General features: G+C 48.8%; 1 protein-coding gene across 1 annotated transcript in view; it reads right to left on the reverse strand.

Moving 5' to 3' along the window:
- Positions 1-500: 500 nt before the first annotated feature.
- LOC121563437 (ryanodine receptor 2-like) overlaps positions 501-24,473 on the reverse strand; it is a gene marked incomplete at both ends in the record, with an annotated part of 114,373 nt that continues 90,400 nt past the window's right edge. Inside the window, 10 exon segments of the mRNA XM_045218533.1 lie at positions 501-741; positions 4,014-4,209; positions 9,860-9,987; positions 13,907-14,037; positions 17,682-17,763; positions 18,138-18,376; positions 18,971-19,031; positions 22,061-22,110; positions 22,820-22,941; positions 23,932-23,999. Coding sequence (XP_045074468.1) covers positions 501-741; positions 4,014-4,209; positions 9,860-9,987; positions 13,907-14,037; positions 17,682-17,763; positions 18,138-18,376; positions 18,971-19,031; positions 22,061-22,110; positions 22,820-22,941; positions 23,932-23,999 — 1,318 coding nt within the window.

Raw genomic sequence — 24,473 nt, forward strand, 5'->3', positions numbered from 1 at the left:
CTTCCTAGGCTTTCGCCTTTCTAGGGAGTTTTTCCTAGCCACCGTGCTTCTACACCTGCATTACTAGCTGTTTGGGGTTTTAGGCTGGGTTTCTGTACAGCACTTCGAGATATTAGCTGATGTAAGAAGGGCTATATAAAATAAAATTGATTGATTGATTGATTGACAGAGGAGCCTCTTAAAGAAGAATGAGAGCCAGAAATCTTGCTTGTTTGTAGGTGACCAAATACTTATTTTCCACCATAATTTGCAAATAAATTCATTAAAAATCTGTGATTTTCTGGATTTTTTTGTCATAGTTGACGTGTACCTATGATGAAAATTACAGGCCTCTCTCATCTTTTTAAGTGGGAGAACTTGCACAATTGGTGGCTGACTAAATACTTTTTTCCCCCACTGTACCTGTTGTAGTCTACAGAGAGGATGAGGAGGCAGAATGTCTAGTTACCTGTTGTAGTCTACAGAGAGGATGAGGAGGAGGAGGCAGAATGTCTAGTTACCTGTTGTAGTCAACGAAGCGGATGAGTAACGGATAAAAGGCGTAGAGGTCTCTGATCAGGATGGTGAACTCATCCAGGATGAGTAGTTCAGCCTCAGACATTTCCCCTCGTCCCTCGGCCTTCATCTGTTCCTCATCCAGCAGCACAGTGGCTGCCTTCCTCCTCAGCTTCTCCATCAGCGGCAGGAAGTGGGTCTTCAACAGCCCCGCCTTCGCCTTACCAATGATTGGCTGAGAGAACACTGGAGGTGGGGACAGAATAGAGAAGGACAGTTAGAGAGAGAGACTGGTGGGAAACAATGATGGTGGTGTTTCACTCTGGATGATTTTACAGTTTGTTTACATATTGAAACAATGATGATGGTGTTTCATTGGATGATTTTACAGTTTGTTTTCATATTGAAACAATGATGGTGGTGTTTCATTGGATGATTTTCCAGTTTGTTTTCTTATTGAAACAATGCATTTTAGTTGCTGTGTTGTGTGACATCAACATATGATCACCACCACATGCAGTAACAGCACATATACAGTATGATTAACTGCTTGGCCATGTGGGTGGCCTACGATCCTACGGCATAGAAGGGTTTAAGACAAGTAAAGTGGTAAATGGGTAACCGCTGTGTTTCTGAGCACCCACCCACCCACCCACCCTCCCACCCACCCACCCACCCACCCATCCACCCTCCCACCCATCCACCCACCCACCCATCCACCCATCCACCCACCCACCCACCCACCCATCCACCCACCCCTCCCACCCACCCATCCACCCACGCACCCATCCACCCATCCACCCACCCACCCACCAGTCAATCAATCCAGGCCTCCCCGTCAATCAACATACAATTTTAGTATAGTATTTTATTAGGATCCCCAATTACTACTCTTCCTGGGGTCCAAACAGGAAACAAAACAACAAATAAAATACGGAACCAGTCAAAAGTTTTAGAACACCTACTCATTTCAGGGTTTTACTTTATTTGTACTATTTTCTACATTGTAGAATAATAATGAATATATCAAAACTATGAAATAACACATATAGTAACCAAAAAAGTGTTAAACAAATCAAAATATATTTTATATTTGAGATTCTTCAAAGTAGCCACCCTTTGCCTTGATGACAGCTTTGCACACGCTTGACATTCTCTCAACCAGCTTCATGAGGTAGTCACCTGGAATGCATTTCAATTAACAGGTGTGCCTTGTTAAAAGTTGTGTTGAGACAAGGTAGGGGAGGTATACAGAAAATAGCCCTATTTGGTAAAAGACCAAGTCCATATTATGGCAAGAACAGCTCAAATAAGCAAAGAGATTTGACTGTCCATAAAGACATGAAGGTCAGTCAATACGGAAAATTTCAAGAACTTTGAACGTTTCTTCAAGTGCAGTCGCAAAAACCATCAAGCGCTATGACGAAACTGGCTCTCATGAGGACCGCCAAAGGAATGTATGACTCAGAGTTACCTCTGCTGCAGAGGATAAGTTCATTAGAGTTACCAGCCTCAGAAATTGCAGCCCAAATCAATGCTTCACAGAGTTAAAGTAACAGACACATCTCAACATCAACTGTTCAGAGGGGACTGTGTGAATCAGGCCTTCATGGTCGAATTGCTGCAAAGAAACCACTACTAAAGGACACCAATAAGAAGAAGAGACCTGCTTGGGCCAAGGAACACAAGCAATGGACATTAGACCGGTGGAAATGTGTCCTTTGGTTTGGGCTTAGTGGGACTATCATTTGTTTTTCAACAGGACAATGACCCAACACACCTCCAGGCTGTGTAAGGATTATTTTACCAAGAAGGAGAGTGATGGAGTGCTGCATCAGATGACCTGGCCTCCACAATCCCCCGACCTCAACCCAACTGAGATGGTTTGGGATGAGTCGGACCGCAGAGTGAAGGAAAAGCAGCCAACAAGTGCTCAGCATATGTGGGAACTCCTTCAAGACTGTTGGAAAAGCATTCCAGGTGAAGCTGGTTGAGAGAATGCCAAGAGTGTGCAAAGCTGTCATCAAGGCAATGGGTGGCTACTTTATAATATAAAATATATTTTGATTTGAATCCATTTTATAATAAGGCTGTAGCGTAACAAAATGTGGAAAGAGTCAAGGGGTCTGAATACTTTCCGAATGCACTGTAAATGTTGAGCGAGTGATTTGTCCCAAAAACAATGCTTTTAGTTTTTTAGATATTTAACACCAGCCTATTGCTAGTTATCCATTCTAAAACTGACTGGAGCTCTATGTTAATGGTGTCAGTTATGTATTTTACTGTTGCAGCCGATGTGTATACGGTTGAGTCGTCAGGGTACATAGACACGCAGGCTTTATTCAAGGTCAGTGGAAGGTCATTATTAAAAACAGAAAACAATAATGGCCCTAGCCGGCTGCCCTGCGGTACACCACACTCGACTGAATTTGTATTAGAGAGGCTTCCATTAACAAAAAACCTCTGTGTACTATTGGATAGGTAACTCTCAATCCATAATAAGGCAGATGATGCAAATCCATAACACGTCAATTCTTTCAACAATAGGTTATGATCAATGATATATAAAAAGCTACACTGAAGTCTAAACAAAACAGCTCCCACAATCTTTTTACTATCAATTTCTTTCAGCCAATCATCAGTCATTTGTGACAGTGCCGAGCATGCTGAAAGTCTGTTGTTAATTTGTATTCTGTAAAATACCTGTATCCGGTAAAACACAATTTTTTCCACAAAGTTTGCTAAGCACTGGTAACAGGTTGATTGGTCAGCTGTTTTGAACCATTAAAGGGGGCTCTGCTATTTTTGGCCAGCGGAATGACCTTTGCCTTCCTCCAGGCCTGAGGGCACACATCGTCTTTTTAGTTTAGTAACGTGATTTCTCAATTTACTGTATGTTTGCCAATCTGCTGTGTTGTCAGACTAATTTGCCAATCCCTGAGCCTCACCCCTCTCAGACACACAGTTTTTCAATTCATCATCTATCCATGGGGATTTGGCAGTTCTAACAGTCCGTTTCTTGATGGGCACATGCCTATCAGTAACCAGATGAAACGGTTTCATAAATGTTCCAAGTACGTCGTTCTATATTATGATCACTACATCAGATGGATTTGGTTACTGCTTTAAAGCAAATTTCTGCAGCATTAGTAAAGATGTGATCAATACATGTGGATGATTTCATTCCTGTGCTGTTTGTAAATACCCTGGTAGGTTGACTGATAGCCTGAACCAGATTGCAGGCATCAGTTACAGCTTGAAGCTTCTTTTTGAGTGGACTGCTTGGTGAGAACCAGTCAATATTTAGGTCACCCAGAAAATACAGTACCAGTCAAAAGTTTGGACACACGTACTCATTCAACGTTTTTTCTTTATTTTTCTTTATTTTTACATTGTAGAATAATAGTGAAGACATCAACACAATGAAATAACACATATGGAATCATGTAGTAACCAAAAAAGTGTTAAACAAATCAAAATATATTTTGACCTGTGGTAGGTAAAAGGTGTGTCTCTACCTGCGAGTCGTTTCATCCAGGCCCCCTCATCAATCCCCAGGTTATTGTAGATGATCTTCAGGATGTTGCCCAGTAGAGTATTCATGTGGTCTGAGGTGAGGTGAGTGCAGCAGCTGTCTGCCGTCTCTGGAGGGTTGTTCTCTGGGCCGTGCTCCCACCAGTGAGACATGTAGCTGCATAGCATGGGCAGCACCACCTGAGGATAAGCAAGGACAGGGGAAATGTTCATATCAAATGTTTAAGGAATGTTGTCTTTTCAATCATTTTCTTCTCTCTTGTAAGGGGGAAGAGTTGGGAGAGGGAGGGGGAAAAGCTGGGGGGGGGAGAGGCTGGGGCTGAGAGGGGGAGGGGCTGGGGCTGGAGAGGGGGAGGGGGAGGGGTGGGAGGGGGAAGTGCTGGGAGGGGGAAGAGCTGGGAGGGGGAGGGGCTGGGAGGAAGGGCTGGGAGGGGAGGGGCTGGGAGGGGGAGGGGCTGGGATTGAGAAGGGCTGGGAGGGGGAGGGGCTGGGAGGGGGAGGGGCTGGGATTGAGGGCTGGGAGGGGGAGGGGCTGGGAGGGGGAGGGGCTGGGATTGAGAAGGGCTGGGAGGGGAAGATCTGGGAGAGGGAGGGGCTGGGAGTGGGAGGGGCTGGGAGTGGGAGGGGCTGGGAGTGGGAGGGGCTGGGATGGGATGGGGAAGGGCTGGGAGAGGAAGAGCTGGGAGAGGGAGGGGCTGGGGCTGGGAGGTGGATGAGTAGTACATCATATAAGAGCCAAATGCATTAGTTACAAGCTTTCCACTTCATACACATTTCTAATTGGCAGATATTCAGGTATGGACTACAGGATTCAAACTTTCATGTGTACAAGAACTTGCGTACAGTGTCCCAGTGACCATTTCACCTAGATGGACGTCTTTGAGCAGACCAGTTCTATGTATAAAGGGCTAAGTAGTCCTCCAGCCAGCGGTCCACAGAAAATCAGGTTGGCTTCCGTTCCTTCCAGTTAACAAGAATGACTGTCTTGACTGAACGGCAACCCAATGATAACAAACGATTCTTAACATTAGACAGTATATTTTCTGGGCTTTGACCAAGTAAACATGAGATGGACACATTTGGAAATTCAACATAAAACATTTCAGACAAAACAAACAACTTCAGACCAAAATGTTTTCACTGCAGGGCATTCCCACAACATGTGAAGTAAAGAGCCGTTGCTACCACAGTTGTGCCTGCATAAGTTAGATTTGTATCCATCTTTGAGATACGTACAGGGGTGATATAGGCTCTACACAATATAATAATAATAATAATAATAATAAGCCATTTAGCAGACATTTTTGTGTATGGGTGGTCCCGGGGATCGAACCCACTACCCTGGCATTACAAGCACCGTGCTCTACCAGCTGAGCTACAGAGGACCACGAATACCTTGTACTGAATGATCTTATACCTAACACATTTTTAAAGCGGTCGGACCCCTTCTCCAAATAGTGTCCCATTGTTATGGAGAAGTGTTCAGGTCACGCTCCCATGCTAACTGAATGGGGGAATATGCGTTTGGGATGGGGGGAAAAACAGTCTATAAATGCCTGATACAGTTCCTCTCGTGGAGGCAGCTTTCCTGAGGTTCTGATCTAACTCTGTACCAGAGGCAGGTTCAGCATCTTCCTATTTACCAACCTTGTATACGACTGCCTTAAACCGTCGGTACGGTAAAAATGAAGAATCGCTCAAACCCTAACCTGCCTTCACTTGGGGAAAAAGGATAGAATATCATCTTTAACCATCTGACCAATAGATGAAATACCGTGGCTATGACAGGGTCTATTATCCAAAGTGTTTCCCCCCGAGCTCTAAACAGGGGGTCATGTCAGATGGGACCGGATGGAAGAGACGGACCTTTAACACCCAACCTTCTGGGCAGCATCTTAACAATGCTACGTGAGAACCTGATAATTACACTGTCAAGGGCAGTAGGGGCTTTGAGCCAGTAACACATTGATGCCATGGAAACAGACCTGCGTTGTGACATTATCCTCTCCTCTAACCACTCCCAGATGCATATCTTATTTCCGATTCGTAAGCCCATGTAAGGGGATATCTTGAATTATATGACAATGTCACGCCCTGATGTATGGAACTCTTGTTTGTGGAGTCAGGGTGTGTGAATCTATGTGATGTTTTCTATGTTTAGGATCTATGTATTGTGTTTCTATGTTTGGCCGGGTGTGGTTCCCAATCAGAGACAGCTGTCGCTCGTCGTCTCTGATTGGGGATCATACTTAGGTAGCCCAGTTGCCTACTATGTTTGTGGGAGCTTGTTCCTGTGTTAGCCTTGGACTTCACGTTATGTTGGTTTGTGTTTATTATTTAATAAACATGTTTGCATACCACGCTACACCTTGGTCTGACCCGTCTCTCAACGATCGTGACAGACAAGCAGTAGAAGAATCCATCGGGGACGCCCAGCCCACCTGTGAATCTAGGTACAGTCAGTTTCCTATAACCCCTATCCTGGGTTTCTGGTTGATCCATAAGAACTGCGAGGAGAGAGTTTGTACCTCGTTAAACCACGACTGTGGGAACTGGAGTGGGATGGAAGAGATGACATATGCTAATCTAGGTAATACGTTCATCTACAAAATGTCAGCTCTGCCCCATCTCTTAAATGTCATCCCTGATGACCTGGACAACTCTAGGTCCATTTAGGCTGAATATAATATAAATAATAATATGCCATTTAGCAGACGCTTTTATCCAAAGCGACTTACAGTCATGTGTGCATACATTTTTACGTATGGGTGGTCCCAGGGATCGAACCCACTACCCTGGCGTTACAAGCGCCATGCTCTACCAATTGAGCTACAGAGGACCACTTTCTATGGGCAATAGCTTGGTTATGGGGGGGGATACTATATCAATTCCTAGATACTTCATGCCACTAGTCTTCCAAAAGAAATGGGGGGACCTACTAAGTCAGCCTGAAATGTGTGTGGGTTGAGAAGCATATCCTCACTCTTACTCCAGCTGATCCTGAGAGGGAGTCAAAGGAGTCAATCCTTCTCAAGACTGCTGGTAGGGAGATTGCAGGGTTACTAAGGGTGAGTAGGATGTCGTCAGCGTATAGCTCTAGTGGTTAAGACCGTTGTGCCAGTAACCGAAAGGTCGCTGGTTCTAATCCCCGAGCCGACTAGGTGAAAAATCTGCCGATGTGCCCTTGAGCAAGGCACTTAACCCTAACCCTGTCTCACACCTCATGGAGACAAAATGACCCCTGACCCAGCTAATCAACATCGGACCAAAGCCAAACTAGGTGAGCGTATGAAACAGGTACGGCCGTTCTATCCCGCCGAAGGCCTCCAAGGATTCTGCTATAACGGGGGTTTTTAAGAGAGCGAGCCTAGAACATTCTCGGAGAGACGACCTGGGATGAACCCAACCTGGTCTAGATGAATTATTTACGGGATTACCGTCTCTAAGCGTAGGGGCGAGGGTCTTGGCTAATATTTTATAGTCCCGTTTTTAACAGACTTAAGGGCGGAAACTTCCTCGCTGTAAAGGGTCCTTACCAGGCTTGGGTAGCAGAGAGATAGTGGCTCGGCACATGGACGGGGCATAGATTCGGACTCTAGTGCTTCATTCAAAATAATTTCAGAAGGATCGGGGACAGCTGTTTTTTTTAAGCATTTGTAGAATTCAGAGCAAAAGCTGTCTCCTCATGTACCAGTTTCTGTAGATCTGCCCTGGTAGACAGGAGGGAGGTTCTCAAGTCTAGGTTCAACGGGTCTGACAAACGTTCCTCCTCCAGTCCTTTAAGCTCCAAGGACAGTTTACACTTTCTCTGATTGTTTTCATTTTTCAGCTGATGAGAAACTAATTATCCAACCCCTTCAAGTGGCCTTAAAAGCTTCCCAGACAGTGGCAACTGAAGTCACAGAGTTAAGGTTCAATTCAAAGAATTCTGTGATCTTGTCACTTATCAAAGTAGTGACCTCCCTTGTTCTTCAAGAGGAAGGTGTTCAGCCTCCACTGTCGAAATATAAAGGAATTAGCAGGGGGGAATGTCTCACACTCACACACACACACACACAATGACGTTCCATGGAACACTGACTTTTCTTTGCATCAATTGGAAGATTCTTTGCATCATTGTTGCACCACTAATGGCCACTTCCAGACAATATATTGACCTTTGGCTCCATCTAGTGGTTATTGGAAATGGTGTTGTGTCCCCACAGTCACATTTAGGGGCTGGTATGTTGGAGACAAATTAACCATTTTCTTTATTTGTGCTATATTTATTTAGAATATGTTATTATGAAATATTACCTCTGATAATGTGATGATGACTTCACTATCAAAGCAAGGAATTAAGAACATGAATTGATGTACCATGCAGTATGGGCAAGGTAAGCCTGGGGGGTTGGCAGTATGGGCATGGTAAGCCTGGGGGGTTGGCAGTATGGGCATGGTAAGCCCGGGGGGGTTGGCAGTATGGGCATGGTAAGCCCGGGGGGGTTGGCAGTATGGGCATGGTAAGCCCGGGGGGGTTGGCAGTATGGGCATGGTAAGCCCGGGGGTTGGCAGTATGGGCATGGTAAGCCTGGGGGGTTGGCAGTATGGGCATGGTAAGCCCGGGGAGTTGGCAGTATGGGCATGGTAAGCCCGGGGGTTGGCAGTATGGGCATGGTAAGCCGGGGTTGGCAGTATGGGCATGGTAAGCCCGGGGGTTGGCAGTATGGGCATGGTAAGCCCGGGGGGTTGGCAGTATGGGCATGGTAAGCCCGGGGGTTGGCAGTATGGGCATGGTAAGCCTGGGGGGTTGGCAGTATGGGCATGGTAAGCCCGGGGGTTGGCAGTATGGGCATGGTAACCCGGGGGTTGGCAGTATGGGCATGGTAACCCGGGGGGGTTGGCAGTATGGGCATGGTAAGCCTGGGGGTTGGCAGTATGGGCATGGTAAGCCCGGGGTTGGCAGTATGGGCATGGTAAGCCCGGGGGTTGGCAGTATGGGCATGGTAAGTCCGGGGTTGGCAGTATGGGCATGGTAAGCCCGGGGGGTTGGCAGTATGGGCATGGTAAGCCCGGGGGGTTGGCAGTATGGGCATGGTAAGCCTGGGGGGTTGGCAGTATGGGCATGGTAAGCCCGGGGGGTTGGCAGTATGGGCATGGTAAGCCCGGGGGTTGGCAGTATGGGCATGGTAAGCCCGGGGGTTGGCAGATGGGCATGGTAAGCCGGGGGTTGGCAGTATGGGCATGGTAAGCCCGGGGGGGTTGGCAGTATGGGCATGGTAAGCCTGGGGGGTTGGCAGTATGGGCATGGTAAGCCTGGGGGGTTGGCAGTATGGGCATGGTAACCCGGGGGGGTTGGCAGTATGGGCATGGTAAACCGGGGGGGGGTTGGCAGTATGGACATGGTAAGCCCTAGATATGGGGCTAAACCGTTTTTGACTGGATATGGGGCTAAACCGTTTTTGACTGCACCCGTAGTTTATGCTTTTGGCATCTGATTCCTTAATTTTTTTTTTACCTTAAAAGAAGAACAGCTGTTTGAGAACAAAGGGGCTTGTGATATTTCAATCTCAGTTTCCTTATGATAAATGTTTATTGCACAAGAGGAGCTTAGGAGTCTATGTTAATGGATGCTGAACCAGGAGCATGTCTTCCATGTCTTATACCAGGCAGGGCAGGACGGCTATTTACAACGTTGTTTACTGGAGCCCTTCCTGTATCAACCTCATGGAGACCAGGTGTGATGATTTTCATACCATTTCATTCATTCACTCCCGTTCCAGCCATTATATAAGCCCGTCCTCCCCAATTAAAGGAGCCACCAGCCTCCTGTCAATAAACCAGTCTCTACCTCCATAACGTGAGGCATCTGTGTGTAGTGCAGGCCGGACTCAGCCAGATCCATGATCTCCTCTAGAGACTTCTCCAGGGATGGGATGACTGGACACACCTCTCCTACCTGGGAGGGCAGGCCTAGAGCTGGGGGAACAGGGAGGAAGAGAGGACAGAGGGTGGGAAATTTAGAAAACAAGAGAGAGAGAGAGAGAGAGAGAGGTACAGAGAGAGAGAGAGAGAGAGAGAGAGAGAGAGAGAGAGAGAGCGGTACAGAGAGAAAGAGAGAGGGTGGAGGGAGAGAGAGATATAGAGAGAGAGGGTGGAGGGAGGGAGAGATAGGGAGGGAAAGAGAGAGGGTGGAGGGAGGGAGAGATAGGGAGAGAGGGGGGAGGGAGGGAGAGATAGGGAGAGAAAGAGAGAGGGTGGAGGGAGGGAGAGATAGAGAGAAAGAGGGTGGAGAGAGGGATAGAGAGAAAGAGGGTGGAGAGAGGGAGAAAGAGAGAGGGAGAGAGAGAGGGTGGAGGGAGGGAGAGATAGGGAGAGAAAGAGGGTGGAGAGAGGGAGAAAGGGAGAGGGAGAGAGAGAGGGTGGAGGGAGGGAGAGATAGGGAGAGAAAGAGAGAGATAGGGAGAGAGAGAGAGAGGGTGGAGGGAGGGAGAGAGAGGGAGAAAGAGAGAGGGGTGGAGGGAGAGACATAAGAGTAAGAGATGGAGAGTGATAAAAGGTGATGGTGTGAGAGACATAAAGACTGTATGCAGTCATTCCACAATTCAGTTTGCAACATCTATGCCAAGCTTCTCTCCATCTCTCCATCCATACCGATCCTGTCTTTGATTCTAAAACACTTGAAGGACATACAGTGGGGAGAACAAGTATTTGATACACTGCCGATTTTTCTGGTTTTCCTACTTACAAAGCATGTAGAGGTCTGTAATTTTTATCATAGGTACACTTCAACTGTGAGAGACGGAATCTAAAACAAAAAATCCAGAAAATCACATTGTATGATTTTAAGTAATTAATTTGCATTTTATTGCATGACATAAGTATTTGATACATCAGAAAAGGAGAACTTAATATTTGGTACAGAAACCTTTGTTTGCAATTACAGAGATCATATGTTTCCTGTAGGTCTTGACCAGGTTTGACACACACTGCAGCAGGGATTTTGGCCCACTCCTCCATACAGACCTTCTCCAGATCCTTCAGGTTTCGGGGCTGTCGCTGGGCAATACGGACTTTCAGCTCCCTCCAAAGATTTTCTATTGGGTTCAGGTCTGGAGACTGGCTAGGCCACTCCAGGACCTTGAGATGCTTCTTACGGAGCCACTCCTTAGTTGCCCTGGCTGTGTGTTTCGGGTCATTGTCATGCTGGAAGACCCAGCCACGACCCATCTTCAATGCTCTTACTGAGGGAAGGAGGTTGTTGGCCAAGATCTCGCGATACATGGCCCCATCCATCCTCCCCTCAATACGGTGCAGTCGTCCTGTCCCCTTTGCAGAAAAGCATCCCCAAAGAATGATGTTTCCACCTCCAAGCTTCACGGTTGGGATGGTGTTCTTGGGGTTGTACTCATCCTTCTTCTTCCTCCAAACATGGTGAGTGGAGTTTAGACCAAAAAGCTCTATTTTTGTCTCATCAGACCACATGACCTTCTCCCATTCCTACTCTGGATCATCCAGATGGTCATTGGCAAACTTCAGATGGGCCTGGACATGCGCTGGCTTGAGCAGGGGGACCTTGCGTGCGCTGCAGGATTTTAATCCATGACGGCGCTGCAGGATTTTATCCATGACCATGTGTTACTAATGGTTTTCTTTGAGACTGTGGTCCCAGCTCTCTTCAGGTCATTGACCAGGTCCTGCCGTGTAGTTCTGGGCTGATCCCTCACCTTCCTCATGATCATTGATGCCCCCACGAGGTGAGATCTTGCATGGAGCCCCCAGACCGAGGGTAATTGACCGTCATCTTGAACTTCTTCCATTTTCTAATAATTGCGCCAACAGTTGTTGCCTTCACACCAAGCTGCTTGCCTATTGTCCTGTAGCCCATCCCAGCCTTGTGCAGGTCTACAATTTTATCCCTGATGTCCTTACACAGCTCTCTGGTCTTGGCCATTGTGGAGAGGTTGGAGTCTGTTTGAGTGTGTGGACAGGTGTCTTTTATACAGGTAACGAGTTCAAACAGGTGCAGTTAATACAGGTAATGAGTGGAGAACAGGAGGGCTTCTTAAAGAAAAACTAACAGGTCTGTGAGAGCCGGAATTCTTACTGGTTGGTAGGTGAACAAATACTTAAGTCATGCAATAAAATGCAAATTAATTACTTAAAAATCATACAATGTGATTTTCTGGATTTTTGTTTTAGATTCCGTCTCTCACAGTTGAAGTGTACCTATGATAAAAATGACAGACCTCTACATGCTTTGTAAGTAGGAAAACCTGAAAAATCGGCAGTGTATCAGATACTTGTTCCCCCCACTGTAGTCCACAACTCAGTTTGCAACATTTTATGCCAACCAGAATCTTTGTCTCTGCCTACAGTACCTGTTCTGTCACGGGAGCCCTTGGTGATGTAGATACAGTACCTGTTCTGTCACGGGAGCCCTTGGTGATGTAGATACAGTACCTGTTCTGTCACGGGAGCCCTTGGTGATGTAGATACAGTACCTGTTCTGTCACGGGAGCCCTTGGTGATGTAGATACAGTACCTGTTCTGTCACGGGAGCCCTTGGTGATGTAGATGGAGTACCTGTTCTGTCACGGGAGCCCTTGGTGATGTAGATGGAGTACCTGTTCTGTCACGGGGAGCCCTTGGTGATGTAGATACAGTACCTGTTCTGTCACGGGAGCCCTTGGTGATGTAGATACAGTACCTGTTCTGTCACGAGGCCCTTGGTGATGTAGATGGAGTACCTGTTCTGTCACGGGAGCCCTTGGTGATGTAGATGGAGTACCTGTTCTGTCACGGGAGCCCTTGGTGATGTAGATACAGTACCTGTTCTGTCACGGGAGCCCTTGGTGATGTAGATACAGTACCTGTTCTGTCACGGGAGCCCTTGGTGATGTAGATACAGTACCTGTTCTGTCACGGAGCCCTTGGTGATGTAGATACAGTACCTGTTCTGTCACGGGAGCCCTTGGTGATGTAGATGGAGTACCTGTTCTGTCACGGGAGCCCTTGGTGATGTAGATACAGTACCTGTTCTGTCACGGGAGCCCTTGGTGATGTAGATACAGTACCTGTTCTGTCACGGGAGCCCTTGGTGATGTAGATGGAGTACCTGTTCTGTCACGGGAGCCCTTGGTGATGTAGATACAGTACCTGTTCTGTCACGGGAGCCCTTGGTGATGTAGATACAGTACCTGTTCTGTCACGGGAGCCCTTGGTGATGTAGATGGAGTACCTGTTCTTTCACGGGAGCCCTTGGTGATGTAGATGGAGTACCTGTTCTGTCACGGGAGCCCTTGGTGATGTAGATACAGTACCTGTTCTGTCACGGGAGCCCTTGGTGATGTAGATGGAGTACCTGTTCTGTCACGGGAGCCCTTGGTGATGTAGATACAGTACCTGTTCTGTCACGGGAGCCCTTGGTGATGTAGATGGAGTACCTGTTCTGTCACGGGAGCCCTTGGTGATGTAGATACAGTACCTGTTCTGTCACGGGAGCCCTTGGTGATGTAGATGGAGTACCTGTTCTGTCACGGGAGCCCTTGGTGATGTAGATACAGTACCTGTTCTGTCACGGAGCCCTTGGTGATGTAGATGGAGTACCTGTTCTGTCACGGGAGGCCCTTGGTGATGTAGATGGAGTACCTGTTCTGTCACGGGGAGCCCTTGGTGATGTAGATGCAGTACCTGTTCTGTCACGGGAGCCCTTGGTGATGTAGATGGAGTACCTGTTCTGTCACGGGAGCCCTTGGTGATGTAGATGGAGTACCTGTTCTGTCACGGGAGCCCTTGGTGATGTAGATGGAGTACCTGTTCTGTCACGGGAGCCCTTGGTGATGTAGATGGAGTACCTGTTCTGTCACGGGAGCCCTTGGTGATGTAGATGGAGTACCTGTTCTGTCACGGGAGCCCTTGGTGATGTAGATGGAGTAGTTGTTGAACTTGTTGAGCTCAGGTTCCAGGAAGGCCACAGGGAACGCCCCCGAGAACGCTGCAAGACATTCACCTAGGGCTGGACGCTGCCTGCAGGAGGATGAGGAGGAGGAAGGGGGAGGAGGAGGAAGGAGAAAGGGGAAGGAGGAGGAGGAGGAAGGAGAAAGGGGGAGGAGGAGGAGGAGGAGGAGGAAGGGGGAGGAGGAAGGAAGGGAGGAGGAGGAGGAGGAGGAGGAAAAGTGACAGCTCATTGTCAGGAATAACAGGCTTCACATCCTTTTACTAGATTTAATGCAATATTCAAATGAGCCACAGAACAAATTATGTTTGTTGTAAATGCATGAAATGTGGTGTCAACATAGTTAGTACAAGGTTCTAGACAGGACACATTGACATGTGGTGTCAACATAGTTAGTACAAGGATCTAGACAGGACACACTGACATGTGGTGTCAACATAGTTAGTACAAGGATCTAGACAGGGCACACTGACATGTGGTGTCAACATAGTTAGTACAAGGATCTAGACAGGACACACTGACATGTGGTGTCAACATAGTTAGTACAAGGATCTAGACAGGACACACTGACATGTGGTGTCAACATAGTTAGTACAAGGTTCTAGACAGGACACATTGACATGTGGTGTCAACATAGTTAGTAAAAGGTTCTAGACAGGACACATTGACATGTGGTGTCAACATAGTACAAGGTTCTAGACAGGACACATTGACATGTGGTTTCAACATAGTTAGTACAAGGTTCTAGACAGGACACATTGACATGTGGTGCCAACATAGTTAGTACAAGGTTCTAGACAGGACACATTGACATGTGGTGTCAACATAGTTAGTACAAGGTTCTAGACAGGACACATTGACATGTGGTGTCAACATAGTTAGTACAAGGTTCTAGACAGGACACATTGACATGTGGTGTCAACATAGTTAGTATAAGGTTCTAGACAGGACACATTGACATGTGGTGTCAACATAGTTAGTACAAGGTTCTAGACAGGACACATTGACATGTGGTGTCAACATAGTTAGTACAAGGTTCTAGACAGGACACACTGACATGTGGTGTCAACATAGTACAAGGTTCTAGACAGGACACATTGACATGTGGTGTCAACATAGTACAAGGTTCTAGACAGGACACATTGACATGTGGTGTCAACATAGTTAGTAAAAGGTTCTAGACAGGACACATTGACATATGGTGTGAACATAGTTAGTACAAGGATCTAGACAGGACACATTGACATATGGTGTGAACATAGTTAGTACAAGGACCTAGACAGGACACATTGACATATGGTGTGAACATAGTTAGTACAAGGATCTAGACAGGACACATTGACATATGGTGTGAACATAGTTAGTACAAGGATCTAGACAGGACACATTGACATGTGGTGTCAACATAGTTAGTACAATGATCTAGACAGGACACATTGCCATTTTTAGATTGTCATTATCTATCATACTTCCAGTGTCAATCAAAGTTGTGATTTTGAGAAAATGTAAAAAAACATTAAAATGACCTCAGCATATGAAGTCGTGAATACATGTCACGTGAATGTTTATTGGTCAGTAGCAGCCATGTTGTTTGACATGCTAGCCTAGAAAACCATCATTTGAGAGAGCTTGGTCCATAGATACCGTTGGTCCATAGATACCGTATATCCAGTGATGTACAGATCGGTCTTTCGGTGCCAGAGGAGTAGCGTTTGAAGTGTTTTTCACAACATTCTAAATGGAGGAAAATACATGATGGTGGACCTTAAAGGATCCCCCCCAGAGGAAGTAGCCACCACTATTTTGATGTTTGTCTCCATGGCTGTTTGGCTGTTTGGTTCGATGGCTGTTTGGCTCCATGGCTGTTTGGCTCCATGGCTGTTTGGTTCCATGGCTGTTTGGCTGTTTGGCTCCATGGCTGTTTGGTTCCATGGCTGTTTGGTTCCATGGCTGTTTGGCTCCATGGCTGTTTGGTTCCATGGCTGTTTGGCTGTTTGGTTCCATGGCTGTTTGGTTCCATGGCTGTTTGGTTCCATGGCTGTTTGGTTCCATGGCTGTTTGGTTCCATGGCTGTTTGGTTCCATGGCTGTTTGGTTCCATGGCTGTTTGGTTCCATGGCTGTTTGGCTCCCATGGCTGTTTGGCTCCCATGGCTGTTTGGTTCCATGGCTGTTTGGTTCCATGGCTGTTTGGCTGTTTGGTTCCATGGCTGTTTGGTTCCATGGCTGTTTGGCTCCATGGCTGTTTGGTTCCATGGCTGTTTGGTTCCATGGCTGTTTGGCTGTTTGGTTCCATGGCTGTTTGGTTCCATGGCTGTTTGGTTCCATGGCTGTTTGGTTCCATGGCTGTTTGGCTCCATGGCTGTTTGGTTCCATGGCTGTTTGGTTCCATGGCTGTTTGGCTGTTTGGTTCCATGGCTGTTTGGTTCCATGGCTGTTTGGTTCCATGGCTGTTTGGTTCCATGGCTGTTTGGTTCCATGGCTGTTTGGTTCCATGGCTGTTTGGTTCCATGGCTGTTTGGCTGTTTGGTTCCATGGCTGTTTGGCTGTTTGGCTCCATGGCTGTTTGGCTCCATGGCTGTTTGGCTCCATGGCTGTTTGGCTCCATGGCTGTTTGGTTCCATGGCTGTTTGGCTCCATGGCTGTTTGGTTCCATGGCTGTTTGGCTCCATGGCTGTTTGGCTCCATGGCTGTTTGGCTCCATCGCAGTCGCGAAGAGGAATAACTTTGTAGCTTTTTCTGATTAATAAACAATACCATGCTGGTGGGTGGCAACATTCAAATAAAACCCAGCCCAGAAACAAAATGTAGGCTGAAAATGTAATATCAGGAAAAGACACCCCTTTCCCACGAATTTGCACAAAGTGGGCAGTTCAGAATTGTCACGTCAAGCCCAAATATATCATACTTTGACAAAAACGACGACTTACTGACTTAAATCGTTGCGCAACATCATAGGTAAGCTCTGCCCATCGTCTTTCAGCTCTACTGGTGTGGGCATTTAAAAAACATTTCAAATTAAATGTGTTCCTTGTGAGGAGAGGGGCTTATGTAACGAATTTAAGGACAGCGTGACCTATCAAAGTTTAGCATTTTAAATCGCTTGTTTAGCGCCACCATGTGGCCAACTGGCATGGCACTGCATCGCAGTGCTAGCTGTGCCACTAGAGATCCTGGTTCGAGTCCAGGCTCTGTCGCAGCCGGCCGCGACCGGGAGACCCATGGGCGGCGCACAATTGGTCCAGCGTCGTTCAAGGTAGGGGAGGGTTTGGCCGGCAGGGATGTGGGTTCGTTTCCCACGGGGGGCCAGTATGAAAAAAAACATGTACGCATTCACTAACTGTAAGTCGCTCTGGATAAGAGTGTCTGCTTAATGACTAAAATGCAAATGTAATGTAGAGGGTGTGTTCCTTAACCATCATGCAAAGTTGCAGCCTCCTGGGCCTTACCATCTCACAGGAATTGGCATTTTTTCACCGAATCGTCAGAAGAAGGAAAATAATTATCAAAGGCAACAAATACAATAGGGTTTCACCCAGCTTCTCTGCTTGGACCCCTAATTATACATTTCTGTTATGGACATGAATGGTCTAACTGGTTGGATTATATCTTTTAAACCATTTCAACCAGTTTTGCCAGCTGGGTAGCTGATCAGTTCCAAGATACCCTGTCTTCCTCACAATCATCATATTCATATTGAATTCATTTTGACATTACCTTTCTACATAGATGCTGTTGTTGGTGCCAAGACCATACAGGCTGTTGAGTATCCTATAGCACGACACCTGGACATCATCCACTGTGAAGACAACAAGGAAAGTCTACTTACACATAGGACCTACAGTACGACCATTACAGGGGTTTATAGTTGGACTACGATAAGTCGTCAGTATTAAAAAGGCATTCACTTATTTACTGGTCCTTTAAGCCAGCTACACATAAAGCCTTTTTAATTAACGATGCCTAATGAGGGCTTGTCTCGTGAGCTACAGGGATGGACTTTTTAATTAACGATGCCTAATGAGGGCTTGTCTCGTGTGTGAGCTACAGGTAAATGCCTTTTCATCATTGGCCGATAGGTGGTGCTACAAGCTCCCATCAGGCTTTTGGTGGAATTGCCCCCTATATCAGGTTTTGTTCAGAGAACGTGAACGCATCTACTGGTACGCATACATATGAGGTCTTCCCCGAAGAGGTTCTGTCCGATGTGCTGGAACAGAGAAGACAGGACGGGGAGCAGGGCCACGCTGGTGTAGTTGATGATCTGGGTTACTCCTTTGGGCTGGGACTGGCTGTGAGTGAACTGGCCCTGTTTCAGATTCTCTAAGGTCTTCTCCAAGTCCTCTGCCGCGTTGTCAAAGAACGCCCTCAACGCGGCCTTCACCGTCTCCAGACCCGTCTTCATCACCGTCCTGGAGAAGAGACACGGATTATATTATGATCAGTTGGTAGAGCACGGCACTGGTACCGGCAGGACTGTGGGTTCGAATCCCAGGGCCACCCATACTTAATAATAAGCCATTTAGCAGACACTTTTATCCAAAGCGACTTACAGTCATGTGTGCATACATTTTTACGTATGGGTGGTCCCGGGGATCGAACACACTACCCTGGCGTTACAAGCACCCATGCTCTACCAATTGAGCTACAGAGGACCATTTAAAATTTATGCACACATGACTGTTAGTGGTTTAGGAGAACAGCGTCTGCTTTAATGGCATATTATTATTATTATTATTATATTATTATTCATATAGATACCAAAGCAACCATTAACTCCCAATCACACCGAGCTATCTCAAATGCACAGGTTGTGGTGATGCGGACAACACGTTAAGAGATGTCTGGATCCTTACAGTGTCGGGGGCCAGATTCTAAATCCGCTGGACAACGGTGAAACGATATGTTGAGAAACAACCTTTAACAGGTCACGGCATCAGCTAACGGGGATCCCAATAAACATTCAGACACCCTCAACATGAATAGAGTTCATAAAGGTCCCTCACCTGGCGTCCAGCGTCTGGCCCAGTATGTGAAGACAGTTGACTATGGAGGTAGCATGGTTTCCTGCGTAGACATGAGGCGGCGTTATAACGTGGCGCTGTGGCGCCACACCGTACAGAAGAGCTGAGACATGCATCAATACAGAACCACAGTCCAGTGTACTGGAGCTGGGGTCAAGGGGTAGGAGCTGGGGTCAAGGGGTAGGAGCTGGGGTCAAGGGGTAGGAGCTGGGGACAGGGGTAGGAGCTGGGGGGAAGAGGTAGGAGCTGGGGGGAAGAGGTAGGAGCTGGGGGAAGGGGTAGGAGCTGGGGACAGGGGAAGGAGCTGGGGACAGGGGTAGGAGCTGGGGACAGGGGTAGGAGCTGGGGACAGGGGTAGGAGCTGGGGACAAGGGGTAGGAGCTGGGGTCAAGGGGTAGGAGCTGGGGTCAAGGGATAGGAGCTGGGGACAGGGGGTAGGAGCTGGGGACAAGGGGTAGGAGCTGGGGACAAGGGGTAGGAGCTGGGGACAGGGGTAGGAGCTGGGGACAGGGTAGGAGCTGGGGACAGGGGTAGGAGCTGGGGACAGGGGGTAGGAGCTGGGGGAAGTGGTAGGAGCTGGGGACAGGGGTAGGAGCTGGGGACAGGGGTAGGAGCTGGGGACAGGGGGTAGGAGCTGGGGACAAGGGGTAGGAGCTGGGGGACAGGGGTAGGAGCTGGGGACAGGGGTAGGAGCTGGGGACAGGGGTAGGAGCTGGGGACAGGGGTAGGAGCTGGGACCAGGGGTAGGAGCTGGGGACAGGGGTAGGAGCTGGGGACAGGGGTAGGAGCTGGGACCAGGGGTAGGAGCTGGGGACAGGGGTAGGAGCTGGGGACAGGGGTAGGAGCTGGGGACAGGGGGTAGGAGCTGGGGACAGGGGTAGGAGCTGGTGGCAAGGGTAGGAGCTGGGGACAGGGGTAGGAGCTGGGGGACAGGGGGTAGGAGCTGGGGACAGGGTAGGAGCTGGGGGGAAGGGGTAGGAGCTGGGGGGAAGGGGTAGGAGCTGGGGACAGGGGTAGGAGCTGGGGACAGGGGTAGGAGCTGGGGGCAAGGGGGGTAGGAGCTGGGGACAGGGGTAGGAGCTGGGGGCAAGGGGTAGGAGCTGGGGACAGGGGTAGGAGCTGGGGACAGGGGTAGGAGCTGGGGACAGGGGTGAGGAGCTGGGACCAGGGGTAGGAGCTGGGGACAGGGGTAGGAGCTGGGGGGAAGGGGTAGGAGCTGGGGACAGGGGGTAGGAGCTGGGGGGCAAGGGGTAGGAGCTGGGGGGAAGGGGTAGGAGCTGGGGGAAGGGGTAGGAGCTGGGGACAGGGGTAGGAGCTGGGGACAGGGGTAGGAGCTGGGGTCAAGGGGTAGGAGCTGGGGTCAAGGGGTAGGAGCTGGGGACAGGAGTAGGAGCTGGGGTCAAGGGGTAGGAGCTGGGGTCAAGGGGGTAGGAGCTGGGGACAGGGGTAGGAGCTGGGGGAAGGGGTAGGAGCTGGGGACAGGGGGTAGGAGCTGGGGACAGGGGTAGGAGCTGGGGACAGGGGTAGGAGCTGGGGTCAAGGGGTAGGAGCTGGGGTCAAGGGGTAGGAGCTGGGGATATGGGTAGGAGCTGGGGACAGGGGTAGGAGCTGGGGACAGGGGGTAGGAGCTGGGGGGAAGGGGTAGGAGCTGGGGGACAGGGGTAGGAGCTGGGGGCAGGGGTAGGAGCTGGGGGAAGGGGTAGGAGCTGGGGGACAGGGGTAGGAGCTGGGGTCAAGGGGTAGGAGCTGGGGACAGGGGTAGGAGCTGGGGACAGGGGTAGGAGCTGGGGGAAGGGGTAGGAGCTGGGGACAGGGGTAGGAGCTGGGGACAGGGGTAGGAGCTGGGGACAGGGGTAGGAGCTGGGGGACAGGGGTAGGAGCTGGGGACAGGGGGTAGGAGCTGAGACCAGGGGTAGGAGCTGGGGTCAAGGGGTAGGAGCTGAGACCAGGGGGTAGGAGCTGGGGGCAAGGGGTAGGAGCTGGGGGCAAGGGGTAGGAGCTGGGGACAGGGGTAGGAGCTGGGGACAGGGGTAGGAGCTGGGGGACAGGGGGTAGGAGCTGGGGACAGGGGAAGGAGCTGGGGACAGGGGTAGGAGCTGGGGACAGGGGTAGGAGCTGGGGACAGGGGTAGGAGCTGGGGTCAGGGGTAGGAGCTGGGGTCAAGGGGTAGGAGCTGGGGGCAAGGGGTAGGAGCTGGGGACAGGGGTAGGAGCTGGGGACAGGGGTAGGAGCTGGGGACAGGGGTAGGAGCTGGGGACAGGGGTAGGAGCTGGGGACAGGGGTAGGAGCTGGGACCAGGGGTAGGAGCTGGGGTCAAGGGGTAGGAGCTGGGGGAAGGGGTAGGAGCTGGGGACAGGGGTAGGAGCTGGGGACAGGGGTAGGAGCTGGGGACAGGGGTAGGAGCTGGGACCAGGGGTAGGAGCTGGGGGAAGGGGTAGGAGCTGGGGACAGGGGTAGGAGCTGGGGGGAAGGGGTAGGAGCTGGGGACAGGGGGTAGGAGCTGGGGACAGGGGTAGGAGCTGGGGACAGGGGTAGGAGCTGGGGACAGGGGGTAGGAGCTGGGGACAGGGGTAGGAGCTGGGGACAGGGGTAGGAGCTGGGACCAGGGGTAGGAGCTGGTGGCAAGGGGTAGGAGCTGGGGTCAAGGGGTAGGAGCTGGGGGGAAGGGGTAGGAGCTGGGGACAGGGGTAGGAGCTGGGGGGAAGGGGTAGGAGCTGGGGACAGGGGTAGGAGCTGGGGACAGGGGTAGGAGCTGGGGGGAAGGGGTAGGAGCTGGGGTCAAGGGGTAGGAGCTGGGGACAGGGGTATTAGAACCAGCATTACACTATAGGTTGTGTCCCAAATGGTACCGTATTCCCTTTATAGTGCACAGGGATCTGGTCAAACGTAGTGCACTACATAGGGAATAGGGTGTCATAGGGATCTGGTCAAACGTAGTGCACTACATAGGGAATAGGGTGTCATAGGGATCTGGTCAAACGTAGTGCACTACATAGGGAATAGGGTGCCATTTGGGACGCACTTTAAATGTCCACACTATCCTTAGAAGCACACTCTTCACAGCCTTCTTACCAAACAATGAGATCCTATGTCTGACAAGAACTCCCAGTTTGCAGAACAGACTGAAGAAGAGAAGATGAAGGGGAAAAAAACATATAAGAAAAGAACAAAGACAAGATGTGAGATAATCAAGTGACACACCTTGAAGGAGAAGAAACATAGTCTGCTTTATAAGAGTGAGTGAGTGATGTCTGAATCACTCAGATTCACCCATCTACAGAGCTATAGTCCAGGGTTTCAAAGCAACACTGTGTCAGGACCAGAACCTTATCCAGAACGCTGTAACCTGCCTGGTGTTCAACCTTTCCAAGTTCTCCCATGTCACCCCACTCCTCCGCACACTCCACTGGCTTCCAGTCGAAGCTCTCATCCACTACAAGACCATGGTGCTTACCTATGGAGCAGCAAGAGGAACTGCCCCTCCCTACCCTTCAGGCTATGCTCAAACCCTACACCCCAACCAGAGCACTCCGTTCTGCCACCTCAGGTCTCTTGGCCCTCCAACCCCTACAGGAGGGCAGCTCCCGCTCAGCCCAGTCAAAGCTCTTCTCTGTCCTGGCACCCCAATGGTGGAACCAGCTTTCCCCTGAAACTAAGACAGCAGAGTCCCTGCCCATCTTCCCTGCCCATCTGAAACCCTACCTCTTCAAAGAGTATCTCAAATAATCCCCACAGCACCATTCCATTGATTCCATTCCATGTATTATTATTATTGTACTACATAAGAGTGAAGCAATGTATTGGAGATGCGTTCTAAGTGTAATCCCTCACCTTGTCACCATCTCCTTCTCCTTATTGGAGGCGTGGCCCCCGCTGCTGATTGGTCGGATGGCTGTGGACAGGAAGTAGAGGCGGTGATTCTTGAAGTACTGGTCGACCAATGGCAGGACCACCTAGGGGAGGCCAGCGATCCATTAGTCTGACAGGTCAGAAACACACTACCCATTCAAAAGGTTGGGGTCACTTAGAAATGTCCTTGTTTTCAAAAGACAATTATTATTTTTTTGTCCGTTAAAATAACATCAAATTGATCAGAAATACAGTGTAGACATTGTTAATGTTGTAAATGGCTATTGTAGCTGGAAACGGCTGATTTTTAATGGAATATCTACATAGGCGTACAGAGGCCCATTATCAGCAACCATCAGTCCTGTGTTCCAATGGCACATTGTGTTTGCTAATCCAAGTTTATCATTTTAATAGGCTAATTAATCATTAGAAAACCCTTTTGCAATTATGTTAGCACAGCTGAAAACTGTTGTGCTGATTAAAGAAGCAATAAAACTGGCCTCCTTGATACTAGTTGAGTATCTGGAGCATCAGCAATTGTGGGTTCGATTACAGGCTCAAAATGGCCAGAAACAAATAACTTTCTTCTGAAACTCGTCAGTCTATTCTTGTTCTGAGAAATGAAGGCTATTCCATGCGAGAAATTGCCAAGAAACTGAAGATTTCTTGGTATGATATTTAAGCCTCTGTAAATTTCTCACTCATCATTATTCACAATTTATTCAGGATTATCCGTAATCATGGTAGCATCCACATTAATAATAGAAGTGTTCAGAAATATATTTGATTCTTATTTACAATAAAAGTGACTCCAAAATGACACAATGCATTATTTTTTAACCTGCATTATTGAACATGTAAATTCTAAACAGTTCAGCCGATATGGAAATGGAGGCTGACAGTCTGCACTTTAACCTCATAGCCGTTGTATCATTTCCAATCCCAAAGTGCTGGAGCACCAGAGACAAAACAACCCAAAGATGTGTCCCTGTATCAGCTCAGTGTATTTAGCTAAATGCTATTTAGTCTTCTGAGGTTCCTGTTTGTGTGTTTTGGGGTTTTGACGTGGCAGGACATGGTGGAGACAGTCACACCTTTCCAAAGAACTTCATCTGCTGCTCATGAGGAACGGTCTCTCCTTTTGGTGGTGTCCCAACGTCTTCTAGAGGGGAGGGGGACATTACAACACAGACGGAAGTCAAGGATTTAGTGGAATAACAGACGTTAGTACCGTTGATGTTTAAAATTGAAGTAATGTTCATTTAAGTAGCAGACAATGGCTTAATCCCCAATGGCACCCTATTCCCTATGTAGTGCACTACTTTAGACCAGAGCCCTATGGCACCCTATTCCCTATGTAGTGCACTACTTTAGACCAGAGCCCTATGGCACCCTATTCCCTATGTAGTGCACTACTTTAGACCAGAGCCCTATGGCACCCTATTCCCTATATAGTGCACTACTTTAGACCAGAGCCCTATGACACCCTATTCCCTATGTAGTGCACTACTTTAGACCAGAGCCCTATGGCACCCTATTCCCTATATAGTGCACTACTTTAGACCAGAGCCCTATGACACCCTATTCCCTATGTAGTGCACTACTTTAGACCAGAGCCCTATGGCACCCTATTCCC

The sequence above is a fragment of the Coregonus clupeaformis genome, unplaced genomic scaffold (assembly GCF_020615455.1).
Source record: "Coregonus clupeaformis isolate EN_2021a unplaced genomic scaffold, ASM2061545v1 scaf1632, whole genome shotgun sequence".
In the NCBI taxonomy this organism is placed as follows: domain Eukaryota; kingdom Metazoa; phylum Chordata; class Actinopteri; order Salmoniformes; family Salmonidae; genus Coregonus; species Coregonus clupeaformis.